Consider the following 26552-nt stretch of genomic DNA (forward strand, 5'->3'; position numbering starts at 1 on the left):
TCATATACCGATCTTATATACTATAACCTGTTGAACTCACTAGTTCTAGGAGTTCTTTTTTAAAAATAGATTCCTTGTGATTTTCTACATAGACAGTTGTGTGATCTGTAAATACTTTATTTCTTCTTCCCAATCTGTGTCTTTTATTTCCTTGATTTGCCTTATTGCACTGGCTAGATATTCTAGCACTATGTTGAATAAGAGTTCTAAGAATGGACAACATTGCCTAGTTTCTGATCTTAGAGGGGAAGCATTTAGTCTTTCACCATTATGTATAATGTCAGCTCTAGGTTTTTTGTAGATGCTCTTTGTCAGTTGAGGAAGTTCTTTTCTATTTCTACTTTTCTGAGGGGTTTTGTGGTTGTTCTTGTTTTTTAAATGAATGGGTGTTGAATTTTGTCAAATGCTTTTTCTGCATTAATTGATGTGACCACAGAATTTTTCTTCTTCAGCCTGTTATTATGGTGGATAACACTGATTGATTTTTAAATAGTAAACCAGCCTTGCATCCCTGGAATAAACCCCACTTGGTCATGGTGTATAATGCTTTAAATATATTGCAGACTTCTATTTGCTAATTCTTTGTTGATTTTTGCATCTATATTCATGAGGGATATTGGTCCATAGTTGTTCTTTTTTGTCCCCTTTTTTGGTATCGTGTCTGATTGTGATATCTAGTTAATACTGTCTTCATAAAATGAATTGGGAAGTGTTTCTTACTTTGTCTTTTTCTAGAAAAGACTGTGTAGAATTGGTGTTAATTCTTCTTTAGACATTTGGTAGAATTCTCCAATGAAACCCTCTGAGCCTGGAGATTTCTTTTTTGGGGAATTTTTAAATTACATACTTCGTTCTTTAATAGTTATAGGGTCATTCAGATTGTCTATGTTTTATGAGAAGTTGGTCCGTTTCATCTAAGTTGTCAAGTTAAAGTTTGTAGAACTGTTTGTAATAGTCCTTCGTTATCTTTTTTTTTTTTTTTTTTTTTGGCTGCGTTGGGTCTTCATTGATACACGAGGGCTTTCTCTAGTTGGGACAAGTGGGTGCTACTCTTCGTTGTGGTGTGCGGGCTTCTCACTGCGGTGGCTTCTCTTGTTACAGAGCACGGGCTCTAGGCACATGGGCTTCAGTAGTTGTGGCACATGGGCTCAGTAGTTGTGGCTTATGGGTTCTCGAGCACAGGCTCAGTAGTAGTGGCGCATGGGCTTAGTTGCTCTGTGGTATCTTCCTGGACCAGGGCTCGAACCCATGTCCCCTGCATTGGCAGGCGGGTTCTTAACCACTGTGCCACCAGGGAAACCCCTCTTTGATTTTTATTTCTCTTCCTGCTTGATCTTCTTGGGTTTTTTTAGAATTTCTTTTTTTTTTTTTTACGATAAATTTCAAGATTTATCTATGGTGATTTTTTCAGTGTAGATTTTTTTTTAGTGGCTGCTCTAGGAGTTTCATTGTATATACATAACTTACCACGGTCTGTTGGTGGTGTCATTTTACCAGTTCAAGTAAAGGGAGTACCTCCCTTTACGTCCTTTTACCATTCCCTATGTAAGTGTCTTAAATATTTCCTCTACATGATTCAAAACCACATTAGACAGTGTTACAATTTTTGCTTTGTTCATCAAGCATAATCTAGAAAACTCAAGGAAAGCCTGGTTACAGGTAGTTTTGCTTACTGTGTTTCCTGCTTCCTTTATGATGATCCAGGTTTCCTTCTTTTATCATTTCCTTTCTGTTTAGAGAACTTCCTGTAACCATTTTGTAAATGTAGGTCTACTAACTATTTCTCTTAGTTTTCCTTCATCTGAGAATGTCTTGATTTCCCTTTTGTTCCTGAAAGATATTTTTATTGGTTACAGGATTCTGGGTTGACCGTTGTTTTCTTTTAGCACCTGAAAAGTACTGTGCTACTTCCCTCTGGCCTTCGTGGTTAAGCCCAAATCATTATATTTGGTTTCTCCTATCCAAAACCTGTTGTTTTTCTCTGGCTACTTTCAAGATTTTTTCTTGGGCTTTAGTTTTCAGAAATTTGTTTTAATGTGTCTTGGTGTGGATTTTTTTGGATTTATCCTTTGGAGTTCAGTCAGCTTCTTGAATTTATAGGTTACCATTCTTGCCAAGTTTGGGAAATTTTCAGTTATTCTCTCTCTGAGTATTTTTGTAGCCTACCCTTCTTTCCTTCCAGGACTCTGATGACACAAATGTTAGATCTTTTGTTATAGTCCCACAGGTCCCTGAGACTCTGTTCTTCTCTTATTTATTTTTTTCAGTCTGTTTTCTCTCTGTTATTTGATTGGGTAATTTCTGTGCTTTTGTATTCCAGCTCACTGATTCATTCCATGGTTCCCATCATTCTGCTATTGAGCCCATCCATTGAACTTTTAATTTCAGTTATTGTATTTTTCAGTTTCAGAATTTCCATATGGCTCTTATAGCTTCTGTTTCTTTGCTCAGGCTATCTGTGTTTTTTGTTTATTCCAAGCATGTTCATAATTTCTTGTTGAACCATTTAGCATGGCTGTTTTAAATCTTCATCAGATAACTGTGACATGCCTGTCACCTCGGTGTTGGCATCTGTCTTCGTTCATTCAGTTTGCAACCTTCCTGGTTCTTGGTATCATGGTGATTTTTCAGTTGAAATCTGGACATTTTTGTGTCACATTAGGTGACTCCAGGTTGTGTTTGACCCTTCCTTCTCTTTCAGTTGGCTTTTTCTAACACTGCTGCAGCAGGGGAAGCAGGGCTGCTGCCTTTTACTTTTAGGTGGAGGTAGAAATCTGGCTCCTCACTTGGGCTCCATTGATACTTGAGGCAGGAGATCCCTTGTTACTGACACAGGGTGTGGGGTTCAGCTTCCCAGGTGTCCTCCTCCGACGTTGTCCCAGGAGGGAGAGGGAGGAGACCTGTTACTGCTGGGTGGGGCTGAAAGTCCCAGCTCCCTGCCTGACTGCCTGACACCTCCCTGGTAGGGGTGCTGGGGCGCCTCTTAGCCGGCAAAGGGAAGTCTGGCTTCTGCTGGTGGGGGTGAGGGTGTGGCTCTCTCTGTTCTTTGGTGTCCGGCTGGAGTAGGACAGTTATTGTCTAAGAGTTCTCTGTCTTGCCAAGTTGTTCTTCCCCGGTTCTTCAGCCAGATAGGGCCTTTACTGGGGCTTCTGTGTTTTTGGTCTGCGCCTGTTGGCACTTCCAAGTTGCCCCTCCTCCAGACTCCAGTCTGGGACAGTGAGGCAGAAAGAAATCCAGGGTGTACACCTCTGTATGGTTCCTTGGGTCTCGAGGTTCCCAGCCCCTCTGCCTTCTACTCTCCATCTTTTCGAGTCTTCTTAGGTTTGTCTTATATACAGTGTCCAGGGTTTTATTTGTACTTTGTGGGAGGCATAGGGAACATTACATCTACCCTATCTTGAAGCAGAAATTTCCAGTGACCATTTTCCAAAGGGCTTTGGGCTGAGGAGAATGCCTAGGCCACCAGCAGTCTCTTCCTAGAGATCAGCCGGAAGCATAGCCTCTGGTTTATTGGGTTTGCAGGGCATGGCTCAGTTTAATCGGAAGGGAAGAGGCTCAGCGGGTGCTCTCAGGTGGTGACTTCTGCACAGGTCTGGTGCTTCTTCCCAGGTGGCCTGCCTGAAACAGAACTCAGTCCCATCTTTTGGGTCCTCAGTGTTGACAAGAGTTACCTGCTTCTCCTTTCCCCGCTGCCCCTTAAAGTAAAACCCCAGCTGCCCAGCCAGAAAACAGCAGCAGAGCTACATACCATTAAGAGTTTCTAGAGCCCACTTCCGGTGCCAGCCGCCTTTGGGGTTGCCACAGTTCGTACGTCAGGTTTTTGGGGGGCTCCCAGGAAGAGGGTGCCTTCGGGCCTGTCAGAGGCCCCGCCCCGCCCCAGAAAAGATGAGGCAAGAGAGGGAGGAATGCTGCCCTACAAAACCTCTGTCTGCTTGTGAGCCTCTCCCATGGGGACAGAGGCTGTGGTGGGTGTTTCTGGACTCTGGCATGGCTGGGTCTGCTGTTGCCATTTTTAGACAGTCTGAGAAATAGTGGGAGCAGCAGCACCTCTGGGGCGCCCTTCCATGCCTGTGGGGTTACCTGAGAGAGCGGGGTGTCCTGGTGTGTGGCTCTCCAGGCCTGTGGACGGGGTTCCAGGCGCTGATGAGTTGAAGGAGGGCGGCAGCCAAGCCGCTCTGCACTGGTGGACGGGCTCCTGCCTCTGTCTTCACTTTAGCTGTGCCCCTGCCAGCGAGTCCTCTCCGCCCCAGGCCACCCTCCTTCTCACAGGTTGGTTGTTCCCTGTTTGTTTGCTTGCTTGGATGGCAGTGCAGGGTGGCAGGTACCTTCCTGTCCCCTGACGACCCTAGCGTTGCGCACTGGACACCTGGAGGTTCTCGTTGTCACCCAGCTGTGGACGCCAAGTCTGCCCTGTTAGCCCTTTGCCCCACTCCCGGCCCCGGCAGACCTGAGCTGCTGCCTTGGGCTTCCCTCTGGATGCTGTCTAGTATGTTCTAGCTCGCTTGCTACAAACCAGGGGACCAGCTCATCGTCCTTGGAAACTTTTGTCCCTGTCTCTTTGACTGAAGTTTCCCAAATCTGGCTGGGGGGGCGGGGCGCAGAGCACAGAGTCACTTGAAAACTTACGTAGTGAATCCCTGCCCCCCCAACCCTCCCCCCCACTTCCCTAGACCTGGCCTTCTTAGCTTAGACTTGGCTTTTCTTGGCTTTGGGAGAAGGGCTCGTTAGTTCACATTTCCTGTGGACTGTGAGCCCATGAAGGTAGGAGCAGTTGCTTATTTATCTCTGCTTCCCCACTGCCTTACATAGGCCTTTGTAAATGTTTTTTTTTAAACAGCTTTATTGAGATAATTCTTCACATACCATATACAATTGACCTACGTAAAGTGTACAATTTGATGGTTTTAGTATACTCCCAGAGATGTGCAACTGTCATCACAATCAATTTTAGAATGCTTTCATCATCCCCAAAAGAAACCCTGTAGCTGTCACTCCCCACAATCCTTCCATCCCCTCTGCCCTGGGCAACCCCCGTCTGCCTTCTGTCACTATGGATTTGCCTTGGTAAATGCTCTTGTGGAACGTTACCCACTTCCCAGGCTGCTAGAGCACTTGTTTCTTGCCCTGTGCCCTCTACTGGCCCAGCCTTCCCACCTTTTAGGACGACCTGCCCACCTGAGATGGGTCCCCTTTGGGGTGATCCGTATATGGAAGTCATGGCCAAGTGAGGTGGATGCTGGCAGGCTCCCCGAGTAGATGTTTGTTGAGCGAATAATGATGCTGATTTCGGGCCAGGTTCTGAGGGACTTGTGCCAGTCGTAGGTCTCCCACTGCCCCTTTTGAGGAAAGGGCAGGTAGGTGTAGCTGATAATGTGAAGTCGCCCCAAAGCCCTGCAGCCAGAAACGAGGAGGGTGATGTACGATCAAAGCCAGACAGAAAGGGAGGAGACACGGTCTTGGGGTCTAACCTCCTGATTTTACAGGTCAGGGAACTGCAGGCCCAGTGGCCATGTCGGGGAGTCACCTGGCCGGGGTACACATGGGGTCGTCCCCCAGCACAGACCTCTCCGTCCTTTGTGCAGAGAGAGGCCAACTGTGCTCGCATGCCTGGGAGATGGCTGGGTGCCGCTGGTGTTTGCTGAGAAAACAGACCTCTATTCTCTTTGCTTCTGCTTTCCCAGGCAGCATTTCATTCCACACACCCCGTGGTCCTTCTGAGTCATGTCCCTCTAACTCTTGGTCCCCTGCCAGCACCCACTCCCCTGTTGCTTGCTTTCTTTTCTTTTTTTAATGTTTTTTCCTGCCTATAGACATTAGTATATCTTTTTAAAAAAATTAATTTGTTTATTTATTTATGGCTGTGTTGGGTCTTCATTGCTGCGTGTGGGCTTTCTCTAGTCGCAGGGTACGGGGGCTACTCTTCTTTGCGGTGCGCAGGCTTCTCACTGCTGTGGTTTTTCTTTGTTGTGGAGCACGGGCTCTAGGCGTGCGGGCTTCAGTAGTTGTGGCACGTGGGCTCAGTAGTTGTGGCGCGCGGGCTTAGTTGCTCCGCGGCACGTGGGATCTTCCCGGACCAGCGCTCGAACCCGTGTCCCCTGTGCTGGCAGACGGATTCTTAACCACTGCGCCATCAGGGAAGCCCCCCCCATGTTTCATCAATGCCAGTCTCGCTCCTTTCCTTCAGCCGACTCCATACCCCTTGCCCGAAGCCCTTCTTTCTGTTCACAGGGAAAAGCCAGTGCTTCCCCTGGGGGCCTGAGGACCCTGCAGAAGCCAAGAAAAGAGGCTCACCCCCCATGCTCTGTGACCTCTGGCAAGTGCCCTCCCCTCTGTGAGTCACAGACTACACAGCTTTTCAAAATGAGGTGGTGTGACAGGGCCTCCCAGTTTGGAAATGTTGAATAAAAAGCATGCTAAGAGGACCCCTAGGGCTTACCCGGAGATAGTCTATGTGTGTAAATAACAGGCAGAGGGTTTGGGCTTTAATTTGTGTTGCTGCCCTCCAAAGGGCAGTGGACACATTGGCCTGGTTGTGCCTTTCCCAGCCCTTTCTCAGGAGCTGGGTATGGCTAAAAAAAGGGAGGTGGAATCTTGAGTGTCTGTCTTTATCTTTTAGCTCCTGTTGAACTCCTACTGCCAGTATCTGGGGGACCAGGGGGACGCTTTGGATATAAAAAATATAAAAATAGCCAGCATTTATTAAGTATTTTAGGCCACACGCTGTGCTCAGGTTTTCTTTTTCTCATGCAATTTTTGAGATAATTCATATACCATAAAATTCACTCTTTAAAAGATATTTATTTACTTACTTGCTTATTTTGGCTGCTCCGGGTCTTAGTTGCAGCACGTGGACTCCTAGTTGTGGCAGGCATGCGGGATCTAGTTCCCTGACCAGGGATCGAACCTGGCCCCCCTGCATTGGGAGTGTGGAGTTTTACTCACTGGACCACAAGGGAAGTCCCAAAATTCACTCGTTTAAAGCGTACGATTTAGTAATTTTTAGCGTACTCACAAGTTCATGCAGCTGACTCCACTGTCTAATTCCAGAACATTTTCATCACCCCCAAAGAAACCCCATACCTGTTAGCAGCCACTCCCCATTTCCTGCTCCCTCCACATCCTGGCTACCTTTCATCTGCTTTCTGCTTCTGTGGAGTTCCTTATTTTGGACCTTTCATATAACTGGAATCATGCAGTTTGTGGTCTTTAGTGTCTGTCTTCTTTCACTTAAAGCATAACGTCTTTAAGTGAAAGGTTCAACCATGTTGTAGCGTGTCAGTACGTCACGCCTTTTTATTTCTGAGTGACATTACATTGTTTGGATGGACCACACTTTCTTTATCCGTTCATCTGCTATGGACATTGGGGTTGTTTCTACCTTCCGGCTATTGTGTATAGTGCTGCTGTGAACGGTCATGTCCAAGTGTTTACCTGAGCACCTGCTTCCAGTTTTCTTGGGGTTGTATATACCTAGGAGTGGAATTCTGGGTCATAGGGATTTCTAAGTTTAACCTTTTGAGGAACTGCCAGACTCTTTCCCGGTAGCCGCTCTGTATTGCATTCCTGTGCTGGGCTGCGTTTTACTTGGATTGTCTCTTCAGTCCTCACATGAGATTCATGAGGTGTAGATATAATTATCATCACTCTCACCTTTCAAACGGGAAGATAGAAGCTCGAAGGGTTTTCAGCCCAGGGTCATACAACCAGCGAGCTGGTGATTCTTTGGCCAGTGCTAATTATGATCGCTAAAGCAGTGTCTCTGCTCCCAGGCCCTGTTCTGTACCATCAGGATGAGGGGCTTTGACTGTGCTGGTCACGTGATATCCATAGTGCCTGCACATATTGGCACTCGCATGGTTATGAAGAAAATGCCATTTTCCCCTGATCCTGGTGGCTTGATCAGAAACTTGAGGGGAGGTATCTGTTTCTTAGGAGTTCCTGTATTCTCCGGTGTTTCAGACTCCTGCTGGGTTTGCATTCTCCTCCCCACACCAGATGCTACAGACCTGCCAGGAGGCTCTCAGACATCTCTCTTGGCAACTTGGCCTGGGGCTGGGGAATGGGATGCATGGAGTGTGTGGAGCAGAGGTAGATTCTTTTTCCAGCGAGCGCTTGTCAGCTTGTCATTAACTTGACCGTTGAAACTGTCCAAGGCCACTGATGACCTGCCCTCCTTTTTCTCCTCCAGGCAAAACCCATTTATGGTGGCTGGCTGCTCCTGGCTCCAGATGGGACTGACTTTGATAACCCAGTGCACCGATCTCGGGTAAGGGCATCAGAGTGAATTCTTGGGGTGGAGAATTCACCAAGAGAGGGGCCCACCTAAGGCAGATTGACCGAGTGGAGGACGGAGATGGGGGATTGAATGGTGGATCCTGGGATGGCGGATCAGCAGGGAACCCCTACCTATTTGGTGAACTTGCAGGTCCCAGTAGTGATTATGCCTCACCCTCCATTCAAAAGAGATGCACTCGCATGGTGCTACCTGTTTTGTGGGTCAGCTCCACTCTAGAAACAGTTAAATGGAAAAGACCGAAGGGCAGTTCAGCACACATTTGCATTATGCTAATTAGGGTCCGAGTTCTTTCAGGGCCAATGTTCTGCTTCCTGTAGCCCCCGCTCTTTCCCCTCCTTCCTCCCCAGCTGGGAGCTCAGCAGATGAGCAGGAGTGAGGGGAGGCAGGCCTTAAGGGCCAACTTTGCTTGCGTCCCATCTCTCCTGGGCACCCAGCCCCGGGTGGGTCCTGCTGGACACAGGCTACTGCTTGGCCAGGTCTCAGCTGGAGCAGCGAGATGGTCAAACCAGAATCGTCCCGGGTCAGTGGCTTGTTCCTCTGTCAGGGAGCCCCTTTGGATTTGACTCCAGTTAAAACATGCTTTCTTTTTCCACATGCTTTCCTCCAGGTACTGCCGCCTGCCCCCTTCCCCAGGGCCTCTGCCCTGCCTCTGTGTCTCTGCTGCCCCCAGCCTGAATGTTACACTCTAGGGTGGGGCCTTGGTACCCCACAGAACTTGCTTTGTATCTGGGGTCTTTGGGCTTCCTTCCAGAATGGGTTTTAATTTTAAAAACAACAAATAGGAACCTTGGAAATATTTCTTGGGAAGAGTCCAGGTGGCCCAGCCTCTTACAGGTCCTCTTTGCAAGGCCATGTGAGTGCCCTGTTCCTGCCACCCAGGCGTGAGGACAGCCAGAGCGACTGTGTTCCAGTGGCTGCAGTAACCAGGGAGCAGCCCTCTTTCCTCTTTTGTATTTAGGTCATACAGAATTGCCATTTCCAGCTTCTGATGGGAAAATCATTATTACAAATGATATAATTCTGGCCCAAAGCAAAGAGACATGATATTTTAGTTAGTTCTTGTGGCCTTATTGCCAGTAAAAGTATGAATTTGTTGGGCTTTTGGAAATGTTGAAAATAGGTCACGGATCTTCGTGATGATTTTTGGGATTTGGGGACCAGCAGTCTCACGTTCTAGACATTTTCCCCCCCACAAAAAGGAAGGGCCTTTCCATTCCACTGTCAGTGCCATTGGACCTCCATCAGCCCCTGGTGGCCTAGCCTTTGGGTGGAGGGCAGCGAGGGGGCAGGGGCACCCTTTGCCGGTCACTCCCTCCCTGGACGTCAGCGTTGTTCCCACTGGCCTCCCTCCTCAGTTTTGATTTTTGTTACTTCTGTCCGCTTCAGTGAATACTGGTGCCCGGCTGGCTTTTTCCCTTTTTCAGCCTCCCTGTGGGTCATTGGAACAACCCTTTTATACCATTTTTCCAGAGTTTTTCAAAAGTGGGGAATCAGTGCTTGGCATTCTCAGGTTATCCCATATCATGTCAGGTAATTCATCAAATTAATATTGACACATTATCAGTAATGAGCTCTGTGCTGGGTACATAAAGAATACAAAAAGGTGACCCAGACATTGCCTCTGCTCCTTTTTCTGAGGAGCTTGCAGATTAAAATAGATCAGGCATCTTTTAAAATCTCAGTGATTGGGAACACACTGGGTGGTTTGGGCCTCTCTACTGGCCCAATCCTGGCTGATGAGGCACTGTTCTTCTACCCCTGGGCCCCAGAAATGGAAGCTGTGCAGCCAGCGTGCCTCAGAGGCAGGCTTGTCAGGCGCAGGGGCTCGGCAAGTGGAGACGGGCCAGAACCCTCCCGACACCCTCTGTGTTCCGTTGCAGAAATGGCAGCGCCGGTTCTTCATCCTCTACGAGCACGGCCTCTTGCGCTACGCCCTGGATGAGATGGTGAGTGTCCTCCTCCGCCCCTCCCCTCTCCTGCCCCAGCCTTCGTCAGGCCCCGCCGTCGCGGTGGTGTCGGCCTTGTGGCAGCTGTGTGCTCTTGCTTCGGCTTCTGCGCAGCAGGCTGGAGATGTTGAAGCCCGTGTGGCAGCTGGTTGCAGCAGCCCTCACAGCCCCGACCTTTGCCTCGAGGCACCTTCAGTGGCCACGGGTGAGAGTCACGGTGAGGGAGGAAGTCACTTCTGTTCAGGGTGGTAGGAGTGCCTGGTTAGAGAGAAGCGGAGGAGGTTGCGGGCCCGCGGGAGCAGGTGCGGCCGCCCTGGGTGGGCAGGTGCCAGCTGACCCCCGCGGATCCGTGCGTAGTGCAGGGCTCCTCTCAGGTCCGTTGCTGGAATTGGTGTCGCTCATCGTATTTGATGTTCAGAGGTCTTCTGGCCACAGGGTTAGCGTTCTGGTCACTAAGCCAGGGTGTACGGGCTCCATCCTCTCCTGTCACCCACCTGGTTTGTTTCCTGGGCTGGATGAGTATTTACCAACCAGGTAGAATATTCTGGCTTTTCTTTTTCCACCCATTTTGTCTCCTGACTTTTTTCTAAAGGAGATCAGTCTGTCCTAACTAATCTAAAGTATGACTGAGTTCCAAACTTTATAAAGGATTGAAGGTGGAAGCTTTGAGTGCCTTTTCCTGTTCCACTGGCGTGTGTGTGTGTGTGTATGTGTGCGTGCGTGCGTACCTTTGTGTGGGCAGCATTGTTAAACTGGGACTGTCCAAGAACATCTGTTCACACCGTGTAAGACAGGTTGACCCCACCCCTTTCAGAGTTCATTTCCTTGCTGCAGGGGTGAGAGCAGGGTTCTGGAAGTGTGAGCACAGCACCTTGTAGTCTGTTGGGACACTTGGATGTTCGGTGGTTATCACAGCTGATACGTGACCAGGCCATCGGTGTTTCCGTTTCCATGTGGGGTCTTAATCTTTGTGATGCGTTTTCCATTTTGTTTGTGGGACAAGTTAATGGGTATGATATCTAGGAATGGGAATTAATAGGTATGATACCTAGTTCTGTGTTGACTATTTTGCCTCATTGGTTCCTTCAAAAAAAGAATTTTCTACTTTTTCATTCTTTCTGATGAGCATATTTGTACAACGTGGGTGGTCCACAGAGGGTTTTTGCTGTGGAAACATCTGTGGTCCAGAGTAGTTTGAGGCAACTGGGTTGGTAGAATTTACTAGAGGCAGGAGCAGTGGGGCGGATTCACCTGGACACTCATTTCCTTTGGTGACTCAGCACTGCCCTCTGTGTTCTCCTGACTTGACCGTCATGTCAGCAGGCGCCCTGGGGCGGGAGGTGGGCTCCGACCTGCCTGGAGGTTTACTTTGTCCTCCCTGTGCCTGTCTGACTGCTGTTAAGTCCCGCAAAGACTAACCACAGAGAAGGGGCGTTGGAGGTCACTGGATGACATCCAGGCTGGGCCGGGCCATGAACCAGCCCAAAAAACAGAATTCCCTGGACTCGGCTTGGAGACTGATTCTTCTGGTCAGGAAGTCTTTCTTTAGGTCCAGCTGGAGTCCGGTATAGTCCATGGTTCTCTTCAGCTGCACGAGCATGAGGGCGGCTGCTGGGCACAAATGAATAGCACACGCTGGTCCGAGAGCCGCTCCTGCACGGCTGGGACTGTGAGCCGTGGGCGACACCCGGCCGTGCCTTCCGGTCTCCCCACAACCTGCCCGTCCTGTGCTGCTTGGGCGGAGGTGGGACGTGCCAGCCATGGAGGAGAAGGAAGCCGGGGAAAACCGGGGCTGCGGAGAGGGTGTTCGGGGTGCCCAGAGTGGAGGGATGGGCCCAGGTCACTCTGGCAGATCCCCGTGGGGATGAAGAGACTGACCGGTGCTGCCCTGTGGCCCAGACTGCAGTGCAGGGACACAGCCCTCCCGAGGTGAAGGGGCATCATTTCCGTGAGGGACAGGAAAGAGTAGCAGTTGTGTTGAAATACCTTTAGAGCGGCGTGGTTTTCCCTGTTGCGTTAGGAAGGCCCCGTGGGGGAAGTTCTGAGGAAGCCTCTGGGCCGTGTGCGCGAGGAGGCTGCTGAGGGACGGTCAGGTGCCGGCCGCCCAGTGGTCGGCGTTGGCAGCCGTTGCCGTGGGGGCTTGCGGGTGGGCTCCTCCTTGTGGGGCTGGAGCGGCCTCTCCCACCCCGTGGTCTGCGTCAGGCCTTGTTCTTTGTGGCCGCTCCCCAACCCAGAGGCCAGTTTTCCTGAAGCCTAGACTCCCACCTCCACCTGGAGCAGAACACCGTGCGTGCAGACGTGTGTGAACCAAGTTCCAGCCGTGCCAGAATTTTCCTCTCTGAGTACCTAGAAGTGGAGCCGTGGTCCTCAACTGGGCACCTTGTGCCTCCCGGGGCTGCCCGGCAATGTCTGGAGTCATCTTTGAGTCTCACAGCTGCACGAGGGTGCAGAGGTGCTATTGGCATCTAGTGGGTGGAGGCCAGGGTGCTGTGAAACAGAGTGTGATGCCCAGGATGGCCCCACAGCAGAAGGTGATCCGGCCCCAAGTCCACAGTGCTGGGCTGAGAGACCCTGTGTGACCTGGTCCGTGGCTTACTTTTTTTTTTTTTAATTGTTTGACTTGCTATCATCCTGGTTCTTTTTTTAAAAATTATTTATTTATTTAGTTATTTATTTATTTATGGCTGTGTTGGCTCTTCGTTTCTGTGCGAGGCTTTCTCCAGTTGCGGCAAGTGGGGGCCACTCCTCATCGCGGTGCGCGGGCCTCTCACTATCGCGGCCTCTCTTGTTGCAGAGCACAGGCTCCAGACGCGCAGGTTCAGTAATTATGGCTCACGGGGCTAGTTGCTCCATGGTATGTGGGATCTTCCCAGACCAGGGCTCGAACCCGTGTCCCCTGCATTAGCAGGCAGATTCTCAACCACTGCGCCACCAGGGAAGCCCCATCCCGGTTTTTAAAAGGTTCAGAAGGCCCTACCCCTCAGGTTTCCTGGGAGTGAGGGAGGTGATGGGCAGGGTTAGCCTGCTGGCTGGGATGGTGCGTGCTGCGCCTGGAATAGGAATGGGCCTGTTCCTGGTGGGGAGGGGTTTCTGTGGGGTGTTCTTGCACATCAGACGACCACAGGGCCAGCAGAACTGCTTGTGTGGCTCTCTGCCGGGGAGTGGATAGGCACCGCTTCTTGTGGCAGCTCAGGGCAGTTCAGACCTCTGTGCCTGTATAATAGGCCCATCTTGGTGTTGGTCTCCAAGACCAGCAGCTCTGAGCAGCCGGTAGCCACTGCTGATCCTGCCACTGCTGCCAAGTTTAGCTTTAGCTCTCCCCCTTCCCCCACCCGCCCCATCCCTCCCCAGCGAATCTATTGCATGTAATAAATTAGCGTTTTATGGCTGGGACCTTAACACTTAGTGACAGTCTGTTTCAAATTGTTATTTGGACTTTTATACAGTATTACTATTTGTTTTCATTTGCTTAAATGTTATCTTACCTACCGGATGGTACCTTTTTTCTTCAGTGCTGGGCCCCCGATAGTTTTTGGATACGTTTTTGGTACCTTCGTATTATCTGACCTGGGATTTGGGTAGCACAGACCTCGTAAATATTTGTTGAGTCGAAATAATCAATTTTGTAAATGCGTTGCTGCAGGATTTCTGTTTCAGCGTGGGGAGGAGGTGGGACCTGGGCGCTCCTGGGAGAGGGATTAGGTGCATTTTGCATCGAAGCTCTTAGCGGTTCCTCAGCAGAAGGGAGAATGCGCTTCAGAGCATAGGGTGGGGACCCAGAGGGGCATCGTGGTGGCCAGGAGGCCCGGAGGAGGAGGGCTGCAGTCCCTGGGTCAGTCCCGGGGTCAGCGCCTGCCTGGAGGGCTGTATCGAGGGGCCCTCCTGCGTGGGCTCTTCTGCTGGGTCTGGGGCCTCAGGCTAGTCTGGCTCCAGAGGTGACTGTTGCCTTCTCTTCCAGGCGGCTCTGAGATGGGACTAACCTCCGGGAGTCACTTTTCCTTTTTTGGGAAATTTCTTTCTCGATACACCCACATACCCTGTAACCGTTGGGTGTGGAGGAGAGGCAAATTGCCCAAAAAAGGAAAAAAAAAATCCCAAACGCAGGCCGAGGTGAGGTGGGCTCAGGGCAGCCTCACAGACAAGTGGGAGCCTGCATAGTTTGGCTGCGCCTCTGTTTCTTCAGGAGTGGACAGAGTGAAGAATCTAGAAACCCAGGCTGCTGCCTCTCTCTCTCCTCTGCTTTTGTTTCTTCCTCTGTGCTCTGCCTGTTTGTTTACCAAATTCTGCCACTTTCCTTGAGCTTTTGGGGACTGATGTAAAGCTAAGGTGCTGGGGTCACTAGAAGGCTTTCCTGAAGAAGCTCCTCATCCAGAGGGGGATCCAGGGCCCCGAGTTTCAGGTGGAGCCGCTGGGCTGTGAGGCTCTGGGGCTCCGGGGGGGACTGTGTCCGATGAGCTCTGGCAGCCTTGTCTCTTGATTTCGTCTTCTCTTCCTTTTTCCTCCTGGAAGCCAGGCAAAAACATGTTTTGTTGTTGTTTGCTTTTAAACTGTGGTAAAATATGTGCAACAAAATTTACCATTTTAGCCATTTTTGTTTTGTTTTTTGCGGTACGTGGGCCTCTCATTGCTGTGGCCTCTCCTGCTGCGGAGCACAGGCTCCGGACGCGCAGGCCCAGCGGCCATGGCTCACGGGCCCAGCCGCTCCGCGGCACGTGGGATCCTCCCGGACCGGGGCACGAACCTGCGTCCCCCGCATCGGCAGGGGGACTCTCAACCACTGCGCCACCAGGGAAGCCCAGCCATTTTTAAGATTATAGTTCAGTGGCATTAAGCACGTTCACATTGCTGTGCAGCCATCACCACCATCCCTCTCTAGAACCCCTTCCATCTTCTAGGCTGAAGCTCTGTCCCCGTTAAGCCCTCACTCCCCATCCCTCCCCCAGCCCCCACCACATACCCTTCTGCTTCCTGCCTCTACGGATTTGAGGACTCTAGGGACCTCCTGTAAGTGGGGTCATATGGTATTTGTCCTTCTGTGTCTGGCGTATTTCACTTAGCATAATGTCCTCAAGGTTCATTCATGTCAGAGCATATGTCAGAATCTCCTTACTTTATTTTATTTTATTAAAAAAATTATCTATCTGTCTATTTATTTAATTTGGTTGTGCTGGGTCTTAGCTGCGGCATGTGGGATCTAGTTCCCTGACCAGGGATTGAACCCAGGCCCCCTGCATTGGGAGTGGGAAGTCTTAAGCACTGGACCACCAGGGAAGTCCCAGAATCTCCTTATTTAAAAAAAAAAAAAAAATTCTGGAAGGTCTAATGCTGTTGAACTCTTTCTGCTCTGAAACAAACTGACCCTGGGTCTCTCCTCTGTGGGAAGCGTGTAGAGGTTGTACCCATGCTTCCACGGCAGGTGTGTGGGGTGTCTCCCCCATCCTCTGCCCTGAGATTCCTAGAAAGTCAGGACAGACCAGAGCTTTGCGCCTTCACAGGGGCCATGCTGCAAGGGCTTCAGTGTGCTTCACATCCCTACACGTAGTAGGGAGAACACTTTTCGCCCTTGGGTAGTGCCTTGTTCGAGGGCAGCTGTGGGTTTGTCAGCCCCCTAGGAGGAGACGCTCCAGCCTGAGAAGTCACCCTTGGGGTCTGTGCTCGCATGTGAAGTGGTGGGCTTGGTCTGAACGCTCTTCAGAGGATTCTGAGTGCTAACAGGGTAGGGTTCTGGCTCCTTTACATTTTCCTTCCTGTAGGATCAAGTCCTGGAGGTTGCTTTGATCCCAGGACGTTTGCCTACTTCATTCTCAATGAATTTGGGCCCCAGGGGAGCATGGGGAGGGACTCACCTTGGCCCTGCTGCCAGTGGGGACTGTCTTTGAGGTTCTCTCGCTCCTCTGCAGCTGAGTCCCCATCGCATCCCCTGCTCAGAACCTCCTGAGGGCAAGGCCCAGGTAGCCACAGTTTAAATAACCACTTCCTGCGATTTTAAGAAGCACAGACATTGGAGAAGCCCTGCTTTAAGCGCTGGCTCTCCTCCCCCTTGCTTGGAGCTTTCCTAGGCAGGCCGATGCGTCTGAGTCAGTGGTAACCACAGTGGCTGTCGTGTCCGTAGCAAAGGGCCGTGGGGGGAGAACACACGGCCGAAAGAAGGTTCCTCTCACGGTGACGCTCACAGCCTGTTGGGACCCACGTGGACACGTGAAGGTTAAATACCAAGCCAACCTCAGTGCGCATGCTCTTCAGGGCAGTGGATGACTGGGGAGTCAGAGGAGTCTTCTAGGAGGAGAGAGGGGGCCTTGGCCACCATCCCGCTCGTCGCAGGGTTGGGGAGGGGGCGCATGCTCAGCCCGGTGCTCTATGTTTGTTCTTCAGGCACGACCTCTAACGTGATGGTCACATCAGTATTGCTTGACAGATACTGTTACTCTGTTTCACGGAAGAAACTGAGGCCCCGAGAGATGGTGGCATCACTCAACTTATGAGTGACAGAACTGGGATTTGTGAACTGGTGAGACGCCTTCTGGGAGAATGACGGGGTCCTTCCCCTGCTGTGTCTAGTGATGGGCGGCTCTGCGTGCCGTGTGGGAGGTGGCGCTGGCCGAGGGCCAGGCTGGCTCTTGGCCTCCTGCCCACCCCTCGGGTCTGTGCAGCTCTAGGAGGTTCTCATGTGCCTTCCAGCTCGCTGAACTAAACTGACTTCAGGCCTGCAGTCCGGGTGTGTGGACGTACATTCAGAGATGTGTAGAAATCAGAACAGTACTCAGCTCCGTGCCGGTCCGAGCTGCGGAGAAGCTTCCCCACGTCTGATGTTTTACGGATTAGTCTCATGTCTTTAGATTTATTTTTAAACCCGTCATGTGTTTGGCCTGGCTTTGGCCTTCGTACTTTTCCACGCAGTTTCAGCCTCCAGGGCACAGAGGCAGGCCTGCTGTGTCAGGGTGCCGGGAAACTGAAGGGTGTAGGGAGAGAGCGTTGGTTTGGGGTCCAGTAACTAAGGGTTTTACTCTGGTTCCTCTCTTTCTGACTGAGCGTCCTTGAGCAGGGCCTTCTCCCTGACTGATTTCCCTCCACAGAAACCTCGTGGTGGTGTTGGGCCCACAGTGAACCTGGGCTTCCTTCCGTCCCTTCCTCTGCTCAGCTGCTCTTCTGCAGTCCTGTGCTTGCCGTGGTAAAACTGGTAGTTTTGAAAAATAGCTTTGAACTTGGAAGTGTTCTCATCCTTACGCTAGCCTGTGAGCAAGATGCGGGCTGTTACAGAGCGGAGGCCGTTCCCGGGCCCTGCAGATGCACCACGTTCCACTGGGCCTCCCGGTGCTGTCACAGACAGGTTGGGAGACCTCTGTCTTCCAGTGGAATTCTGCACAGAAACTTAATACAAGTTTTAAAACTGATACAGTCTGGCGCTACTTTAGTTGAAATTGTGGGATACTCCCACCCCTCCTTCACCACCACCCCCACCCCACCCCGCAGCTGCAGAGAAGAATATGCCCTGACTGGACAGACCTGCTTCTGAGGTAGAATCATCTAGGTGTCTGAAGGCCCAGTCCACTAGCCTGCATGAGCAAGGCACCTCTTCTGTGTCGACCATTTAATTAACTTAGTTTTCCAAAATAATGAACTTTTAAAAAAACATTTGCAGAAGTGGTAAGTGCTTTGCCAGTGTTGCCGGGTGTGTGAACAACACCCATCTTTCAAGGTAAACTCTGAGGCCTCTGCAGGGGCTGTTGTTCGTGAGGAAAAGCAGAGAGTGGCTCTCCACTCTCAGTGGCTCAGCCTGGGAGAGCTCAGGAGTCATGCACCACCCGCTGGGCTGTCTAGAAGGTGATTCCAGGGTGTTGAGGTGTTTTACTCCTGCCTGCTTTAATTTTCTAGACTTGGGGGCTGTAGATAGGGGGCTTACCCTATCTTTACTTAATCATGACAAGCTACACATCATTTTCACCTCTTTGGGAGGGATGTTGTAGCATTTAATTCCTTAATGACTCTTATGTACGTTGCAGATAAAATAGAGTCTGTAAATGTGTATTATGTATGCAAGGGCTTCCTTGGCTGGAGGTGTATGTAGTCTCTTGGGGCGGGTGTGGATGACAGCATGAGGGGTGGGTGCAGAGAGGACCCTGAGCTCTGCCTCTGGGCTTCCTGCAGGCCGCTTTGCCTTAGAGCATCTTTGGGTCAACTTCCAGTTACTTGGAAATGTTACAGTGAGTGAGCGAGGAAGGGCAAGATGAACCCAGTTGGGACTGGGAACCCCTCCCAACTGACAGCAGAGCCTTCTTGTCAAAAGGTCAGGGGTCAGCAGTGAAACTCACAAGTGTCACATGCCTTCTTTCCTCAAGTTTGACTCACTGGGACGCAGGAGACTTCACCCATTAGAATGAAGCATCCCTGTGTACAGATGTTGTTCCCTGGAAACTGGTGGCCAAACTTTAAGTCCTTCCCTGCGCTCCCCTCCTTTTTACTGAGTTGAGGAGGAGCTTTGGAGACACGGGCTTGTTAAGATGTCTGAGCCTGGTGTCTATTGGAAGGTGCAGCATTCTGCCTCTGGTAGCTTTTTGTTGTCATTTACCACTCTGCATGCTGGCTTGGGTGACATTTCTCAGTATGGAACAGCTGGGGGATGGAGGCCACCAGCAGTTAATTATGGGGCTGTTTGGGATGAAGAACAGAGGTTTCTAGAGATGAGCTGGTCCAGATGTCCATTTGTGGCTGGGGAAGCCCAGCAAGGAGGGGCTCAATCGGTAGGTATGGGGCAAGCAGTGAGGTTCCTGGTTGCCTCGTCCCAAAGGGAAGGGCTAACTGTTAACATGGGGGGCCTGAGTCTGGGGCAGGGCAGATGTTCTGTGCTTTCAGTGTTAGGGTCTGTCACCTGGTGGCCTGAGCCTTGTAGAGGAAAGAAGTTAGAGAAGAACACATGGGAATGAGTGGCTACAGAGGGTCAGGTAGAAGGGAGCAAATACATACCTGCCAGGTGGGCTAGAAAGGCTCTACAGGTAACCCTGAATCATTCACAAGAACCAGGAGAAGACACAGGCACCACTCCCAGGAGGGTCCAGGTCAGACCCATCTGCTTCCTCTGTCCCTTGTCCCCAGGGTGCATGTTTCCGTGTGGGTCTCCCTCTACAGGGCAGTGAGCACCTCGAGGCAGAGGCTGCTATTTGCCTGCATAGGTGGGACCTTACATAATACACGTGGCTGTGGGAGAAGCTCGGCACCTGTTGGCTGACCGAGTGGGGAATCGGTCTGCTGTCCTCCTTGACTGGCGCTTGAGTCTTTGTCGTAAACGTTTAAGGAGGCCGCCCCCGGGAATCCTTCTTTGACTTTCAGACCAGAGTGAGAGGACTTGGTGACCGGGTTGCCCCGTGAGTGCCTTTCTGTGTTACTGGGACCGTCCCGTGTACTTTCCTTCCTTCCCAATTGCCTGAGTGCTGAGTCAAGGACAGCAGAATAGGGATCAGCTACCTGCCTGTGTCTGGTGCCCCTGAGCCTAGTGAGAACCCACGGTCTTCTCTCTGCTTCTCCCAGGGTGCCCGCAGCTGCTGAGGGGACACATACGACTTGTGAACAGAGGAGGCTGCAGGAGGTTCTGCGTCCTCTTGTCCACTTGGTTCCCCTGTCCGGCCCGCTGCACGCACACAGCTCTTTCAATGATGGGAGGAGGTGATGGGGGCGGTTGGAGCAGCAGTTCTGTTGAGTTGGGGGAGGGAGTTCTGTGGCCCTCACTCTGTGCTGGGATAGCAGCTGAGGCCGGGCAGTGGTGGGTGTCCTTGTTGGAGGTCTTCAGAGCTGTGGGGGGACTTCTGTGGCAGCTGCAACTGTGGCCTGGAGGGTGAGCGTCTGTGGTAATGGGCTGGGCAGCTCTGGCTCTCATGCAGAGACAGGAGTGACTTTGGGTTTAGGAGAGTGAGCAGCTGGGAATAACTGGTTAGGAAACTAATTAAGTGGCAGCAGGGAGAGAACTGTCAATAAATGGGTCATTTTACGCGAGTCAGCAGCAGAAAACATTTGGAGTCCAAGAAACAAAGCCAAGTGACTGGTACTGGTGTGTCCACGTGTGAGCCCACGGTGCCCACACGCGCCTATGCAGGGCTGGACGGCATGAAGCCAGGCTGCAGAGACCGCCAGGGCATAGCCCCTGCACCCTGACTTCTCGGGCTCTTCACTCTGCCCCCACTCAGCACCCTGTCATGCACCCAGCCCTCCCCACCTGACCATCTCCTTCCTTTGGACTTTCCTGGGAAATTGGCAACACAAACAGTCTGATAAGCCAATCCACTTAAGGCATTAGTTGTGGATAGGCAGCTTAATATGTTAGTGTCTTAATCTCTCCTGCTCTCCTTCCCTCCACAACACTTTTTCGGAAGAATCTTTTCTTGGCCAGGGAAGGGAAGGGGATGTTCTTTTTGGTGGAAAAGCCCTCTGAACCCCGGGGCATGATTCCACTCATAGAATCTCACAGATGGCGGGTGGGGTTTCTTAAGGAAGGTACCTCACTTGGTACCATGTGATGACTTACTCTGAAGGGCTGATCCAGGCCACGTGCATGTGCACGTTGATGAACTGATCACTCACAGATGTCTCTCGAGCGTCAGAAGTGAGCTCAAGGTGGCTTCCTTCTGGGCAGAGGATTCTGATGATGATACACAATGTGTAAGTGTATTAGTCTCCCGTGGCTGCCGTGACCACTGCCACTGACCTACTGTTTTAAGACAGCATGACTTGCTCCCACGGTCCTGGAGGTCAGGAGTCCAGCTCAGCATCCCTGCGGCTCCAGGCGATGGTGGTGTCTCTCCCTTTTCAGATTCCAGGGGCCACCTGCGCCCTTTGGCTCGTGGCCGCTTCCTTGCCTCTCTGCCTGCGTCGTCACCTCTCCTCACCTGTGTCAGTTCTCCCCCGCTTCTCTCCTGAAAGGACACTTGTGATGACATGTAAAGCCCACCCGCATAAGGTGGGATCATCCCCACATCTCAGGATCTTTAATCACACCTGCAGAGTCCCTTCTGACATCTGAGGTCACACTCCAGGTTCTGGAGGTTGGGGTGTGGATATCTCTGGGGCCATTATTCAGCGGCCACAAAGGGTGTGATCAGAGGGACCTAATGCAGAGTGCTCTTGATACAGAGCAGGGCAAGCTGGTTCTGCCTGGAAAGTTTCACAGCAGAGAGGAGCTGGGCCAGGTCTTAGGGCTGGAGGGCTTTGCCTGGGATGGGGCGGGGAGACAGTGGGCATGGCTGGCTCTTGACTTTGTCTTCCTCCCTCCTTCTGTCCTCAGCTCCAGTTCTGGGCAGGGTTAGGTGGTACTTTTGGATGTCCCTGCCGGGCTTGAGACAGGCACAGGAGATGGGAACAGAGAAAGGCAGTACATGGAAGACGAAAAGGAGAACGATGGGCCCACCCACGGTTGTCCCCAACGGCACACATGCGCTGTGTTTCCAGAGTGAGCTGGGCACGGGTGCAGCGTGGGGAAGGACCAGCCCTGTACCCATGAGGGGATGGAGAGGTGACGTTGCCCAGGTTATGGGGTCAGCTCCTCGACACAGCCCTCCCGGCCGAAGGTTCCGTAGCCAGCGCGGCTGGCATCCCTCCCATCGAACTGGCCCGCAGGGCGAGCTGAGGGAAGCGGGAATCCCATGTCGTCCTGTTGGCGAGGCTGGTTCTCTGTGACTTCTAACGAGGGTGGTATTGCTGACCGAGCCAGTGGGACCATGAGGTGTGGGAATGGGGCAGTGCAGGTGGAGGGGACAGAAACCCCCCAAACCGCGGAGGGAGGCGCTGAAGAACTTTGTACCCCGGCAGTTGTGGCCCACCTCCAGCCGCACGGGAGCACGCTCGTCCTCGAGCAGCGGAGAAGGGTCCTTGCGGCCTCATTGCAAGGCCGGGATTCCAGCCAGCTTCTGCTGCACCTGCTCTCTGTCCCTCCTCGGGTCACCTTCCTTTTGGGTTTCTGTCTGTACCTCTGCCTGGTGGATGCACTGGGCTGTTCGTCCAAGTCCACTATGAGTGATTCACTTTTCCCTCTGAACCCACTGGTGGGGGTTGTACCTGTCTCCCCGCTGACCAGTGAGGATCTGGGGGCCCGACAGTGCTTTGCGGTGCCCAGGCCCCAGCTGAAAGGCCGTGTACACGGACGCTCATCAGTGGCATCAGGCTGTCTGTCTAAGGGCGTGGTGGCTGCCACTGGGGCAGAAGCCCGAGGCTCACTTCTTCCGCGTAGCCATGTACATGTTTTGGAACCAGCTAGCCTCTGATAAATGCAGAGCCAAAAAAAAAAATCACAGCAGTCACTGTACTAGCTGCTCTCACTGGCTTCCCGTTTAATCCTGAAAATGGTTCTGTGGGGAGAGCCCAAGGTGAGGTTCCCCCCCGCCCCCGGCAGAGCTGGGCTTCTGGCCTTGAGCCGTGGGTGGGAGGCCTGGTGGGTGGAGCTGCTCTGGCTCCTGTGCTGTGAGCCGAGCCCAGATCCACCTCCCAGCACTTGGTGCCGGAGCTCTGCCTGGTTAACGTGGTGTGATGGGTACTGACGCCTGCTGAGCGCACAGGGCTGTGACGGGCAGAAAAGGGCCAGGCAGCCTTCTCTCCTCCGTCCCTCCCGTAAGGCAGCCAGTGTCTGAAGAATTCCCTGCTGGGTGGAGGCCAGACTTATGCCTGGTGTGGAGGACACGCCTGGCCCTACCTTCCAGCGCTTTCTCAGGAGGAGACCTACCAGCACCGCCACATATTCGGGTGCCGGTGGTTGAGGGGCCGGGGAGTGGTAGATGTTGGGTGGTGTTGAGGGTCCTCGAAGGCATCCTCTCCTTCAGCCCTCACCTTTGACAGATGAGGAAACTGAGGTGCAGAGGGCAGGAGGGGTCTCTGCCATCACCCTCCAGCAGGTTTAGAGACACGGCTGCACCTCCACGCGGGGGCTTTCACTGCCTGGAGTCAGGGTTGCGTGTGAACAGGAGCTGTGAGCTCCTGAGGGATGGACACGCACCCCATTCCCACACCAGCAGACCCTCGCGTCTGTAATTGGCTCTCAGTCAGGCCTCCCTGCCCACCCGGTGGAGGAAGGTGGGGAGCAGGCCCAAGACAGGCTTGGGTGCCAACTCCATCTTGAGGTAGGAGGTGCGGCGTGAGTGTCGAGAGGACGCTTCAAGGCTTCTGATCTTTTGGGGGCTTCCGTCCGAGACAGAGAAGAGCACACAATTCCTGCTCTGTGAGAAGAGGTTAGGAAAACAGCCCGACCCCACGTTGTTGGTGGGAATTCTCAAATGTTCCCTGATGAACCTTCCTTTCTCTTCATGGGCTTCCCTTGGCCACTGGACCAAGTCACCGTGCCCAGCTTCTTATCTGCCCTTCTGTTGCTGAAATAAACACAAGCCCTGCCTTTCCAAACCAGGAAAAGCAGGGTGAAAGTGTCCTCTTAGGGGTGCCAAGCCATTTTATCTTCTTTGTCTAAGTAGGCCCATGTAGGTGACATTGACAGACATTGGGATGTCTTCTTAGATGGGACCCCTTGTCCTGCTGGTGTGGGCCAGATGAGGGCGGCCACCACTGCCCAGAGGGCAGGGCAGGGCCAGTTCTCTGCAGAAGGAGTGGGTGTGGAAGCACTCCTGTTTTGTTTGTTCACTTATCCACTCACTAACGATTTGCCAGGTCACGGGGCGTTGGTTCCTAAAGGATGCTTGAAAGGTTGGAAGAGGGGAGAGTCGCTGTGTGGAGCGTCAGCCTGTTGGTTTAATAGTGTGAACGTCTGCGAGCTTGGTAGCATTTTCATCCATACTGGCTTCTTCCATGGATTGTTGGCCTCTTCCCATCAGGGAGAAAAGCATTTGCCTGATTTTAGAACACACCTGGTTGTTTAGTTTAAACTTTACATTAAACCCCAAATCCAGTGTTCAGACCGTCACAACCTTAGAAATGATCTTTCCGTGATTACTTCGGGAGACACATGAACTCTCCTCCAGCGAAGGCCGTGTTTGAGGTTTTTGACGTGGGAAAAACAGTCGTTTATTTCTAACAGCCTTGCCCAGGGAGGAAATAATATATGAACACACCCTAAAGAGAAGTTGCATCCAGAGCTAACTGACTTGTCTGCAGACCCTGGGGGTCAGCCTCCTGGACCTGTGGGGGTGATGGCGAGCAGTCTTTTGAAAGGTGTGTGTCCGTTTCCAACCAGTAGCTCAGTATTTACCCTGGGATCTCTGTGCTCCCTGACATACGTGAAGCCTGAAAATGGGCCAGATGGGAATTTTAAACCATCATGGGGGCTTTAATTTTTTTTTTTAATAATATACATACATAGTTTAAAAAATCAAGTCTGTAGCCTCAAACACTTGTTATACAGAAGCACGCACCACCCTGCCCCACTCCTTCCTCCTGTGCCTGTTCCCGCAGGAGGCCACTGCCAGTTATTGTAGCTGGAGGATTTCAGTACTTACCTCTGTGTTTGTGAATAACACACGTATCCTGTCATTTCTTGAGTTTTGGAAGGCGCTGTCTGTGGATTTCATTCCCCACATGTAGGGTTTGGTTCTTGCGCCTGCTGGCTTTGCCACCCCCACCTCCCCACATGTCATGTGCCTGCCTCACACCCTCTCTCGTCCTCCCCCATCCTGCCGACACAGGCGCAGGGCAGTAAACAGTAGGGTTAAGTCAGTAGTGTTTATGTTTATGATACTGTAAGAAATGTGCATATCCAAGCCGTGTAGTACACCATGACTATGTTTCCTTTCACATTTGATTTCTCTTGCAGTTGTTAATTGCCCTCCCCACTTCGTTTGTTTGATTTGTATTTAACTAAGCTTGATTGAACTTTAAACTTTCTGACAGAACTACAAAACTCCTCTTAGTGAGGGCAAGTCCCTAGGTCAGTGGCTCTTTTTTTTTCCGTGGTCAGATCCCTCATGGAGCCTTTTCTCCTCTTGTTCCCATTTGGCTCTTCTCCAGGCCCGCTGCTTAGCTCTTGACGTGGGAGTTCCCTTCCTCCTTCTCCTGAGTTTCTTAGATGGATCTCTTCTTTTTTGGTTTGCTTCTCCATTTGGTAAAGCCTCTTGAGAAGGGCACAGGGAAAAAAAGTTTTGAGACCTTGCATGTCTAAAAATGCCTTTCCTACCCACACTCTCGATTGATAGCTGGACTGGTTGTAGGATGTCAGGCTGGAAATAATTTTCCCTTGGAATTTTGAAGGCTTTGTTCTTTGTTTTTAATTTCTACCATTGCTATTGAGAGTTCATGTACAAAGGATCTGATTCCTCACCCTTTGTAAATGAATGGAATTTTCCCTCTGAAAACTTTTAGGAGCTTCTCATCACCCCTTGAGTTCTAAAATTTCATGAAGGTGTGCTTTGGCGTGGCTCTGGTTCTTTCATTGAGTCAGAAGCCTGTGTACCTTTCAATGAGGAAAGTTCTGTCCTTCTGGTCCAGAAAGTTTTCTTGTATTTTTTTTTCCTGTGGTAATTTCTTTTGCCTCGTTTTCCCTGATCTTTACTCTCAGAGCTCCTGTTATTTGGCTGTTGGTCCTTTTGGACAGGCTCTGATTTTATTGTCTTTTTGCATGGCTTTGTCCTGTCGGAGATTTCATTAACCTTGCCATAAACCCTTCTATTTCTGATCCCAGCTATCCTGTTTTCTTATTTTTATTCTGGTTCTTAGGTCAGCTATCGTATTTTTAGTTTCTTAGGGCTCATTTTTTTGTTCTCTGTGTGTCCCTTTTTATAGCATCTTATTCATGTTTCATGGATGCAATACTTTCTCTTATAATTTCAGTTATTTTGAAATTCTCTTCTGTCTCTGGTCTGACTTACTTTCTTCTTAGGTCCCTTTCTGCCTGTTTTGGTCTTGGGCTTCCTCATCCGAGTTGTGACCCTTGGCTGTACGTTTGTATTTAGGAATGAGACTGTGTGTGTGCGGGGTATACGTGGGTGACTGGTTGGCTTCGTCTTAGAAGGACAGTCAGGCAGAGAACTGGTGAGTCCCCAGATCCAAATCCTCTGCTCTCCAGTCTGGGAGCCCTATGGGCAGCAGAAGAACGTGGTGTTAGGGAGACCTCCACTTTCAGGATGCAGGCTTTCATGGAATCTTCAACACCCCCCCCCCCCCTCGCCCCCCGCCGTGGTGCCTGCTGCCCCACGTCCAGAGCCTTTTCAGAGAGTACCTTCCGGGCGCTGCTGGCGAGGGCTGGGCCAGGCTCTGACTGCTCCTTGAACGGGCTGGCCAGGCCTCCTGCTCTTGGCCTTGCCTCCTTGGTCAGAGGTGCCTGGGGCCTCTAGGCCTTGAGCTTGCTGCTCTTCTGGGACAGCATCAGCCTCCTCCTCCTGGTTTCCCTCCGGAAG

The 26552-nt window shown here is 51.4% G+C and overlaps 1 protein-coding gene across 12 annotated transcripts in view; it reads left to right on the forward strand.

Moving 5' to 3' along the window:
* The window catches only part of MPRIP (myosin phosphatase Rho interacting protein), a 136683-nt gene that overhangs the window by 25718 nt on the left and 84413 nt on the right, over window positions 1-26552 (forward strand). For 8 of the 12 annotated variants that reach the window (XR_004347252.1, XR_004347253.1, XM_032615397.1 and 5 more), the window contains exons 2-3: window positions 8189-8266; window positions 10066-10242. Coding sequence is in view for 10 of the 12 variants with exons in the window: in XM_032615397.1 (XP_032471288.1) it covers window positions 8189-8266; window positions 10066-10242 (255 nt within the window). In the remaining 2 variants the exon portion in view is untranslated. The remainder of the gene's footprint in view (window positions 1-8188; window positions 8267-10065; window positions 10243-26552) is intronic. The other 4 variants (XM_032615409.1, XM_032615403.1, XM_032615408.1 and 1 more) reach the window with 1 other exon arrangement.

The sequence above is a fragment of the Phocoena sinus genome, chromosome 20 (assembly GCF_008692025.1).
Source record: "Phocoena sinus isolate mPhoSin1 chromosome 20, mPhoSin1.pri, whole genome shotgun sequence".
NCBI lineage: Eukaryota > Metazoa > Chordata > Mammalia > Artiodactyla > Phocoenidae > Phocoena > Phocoena sinus.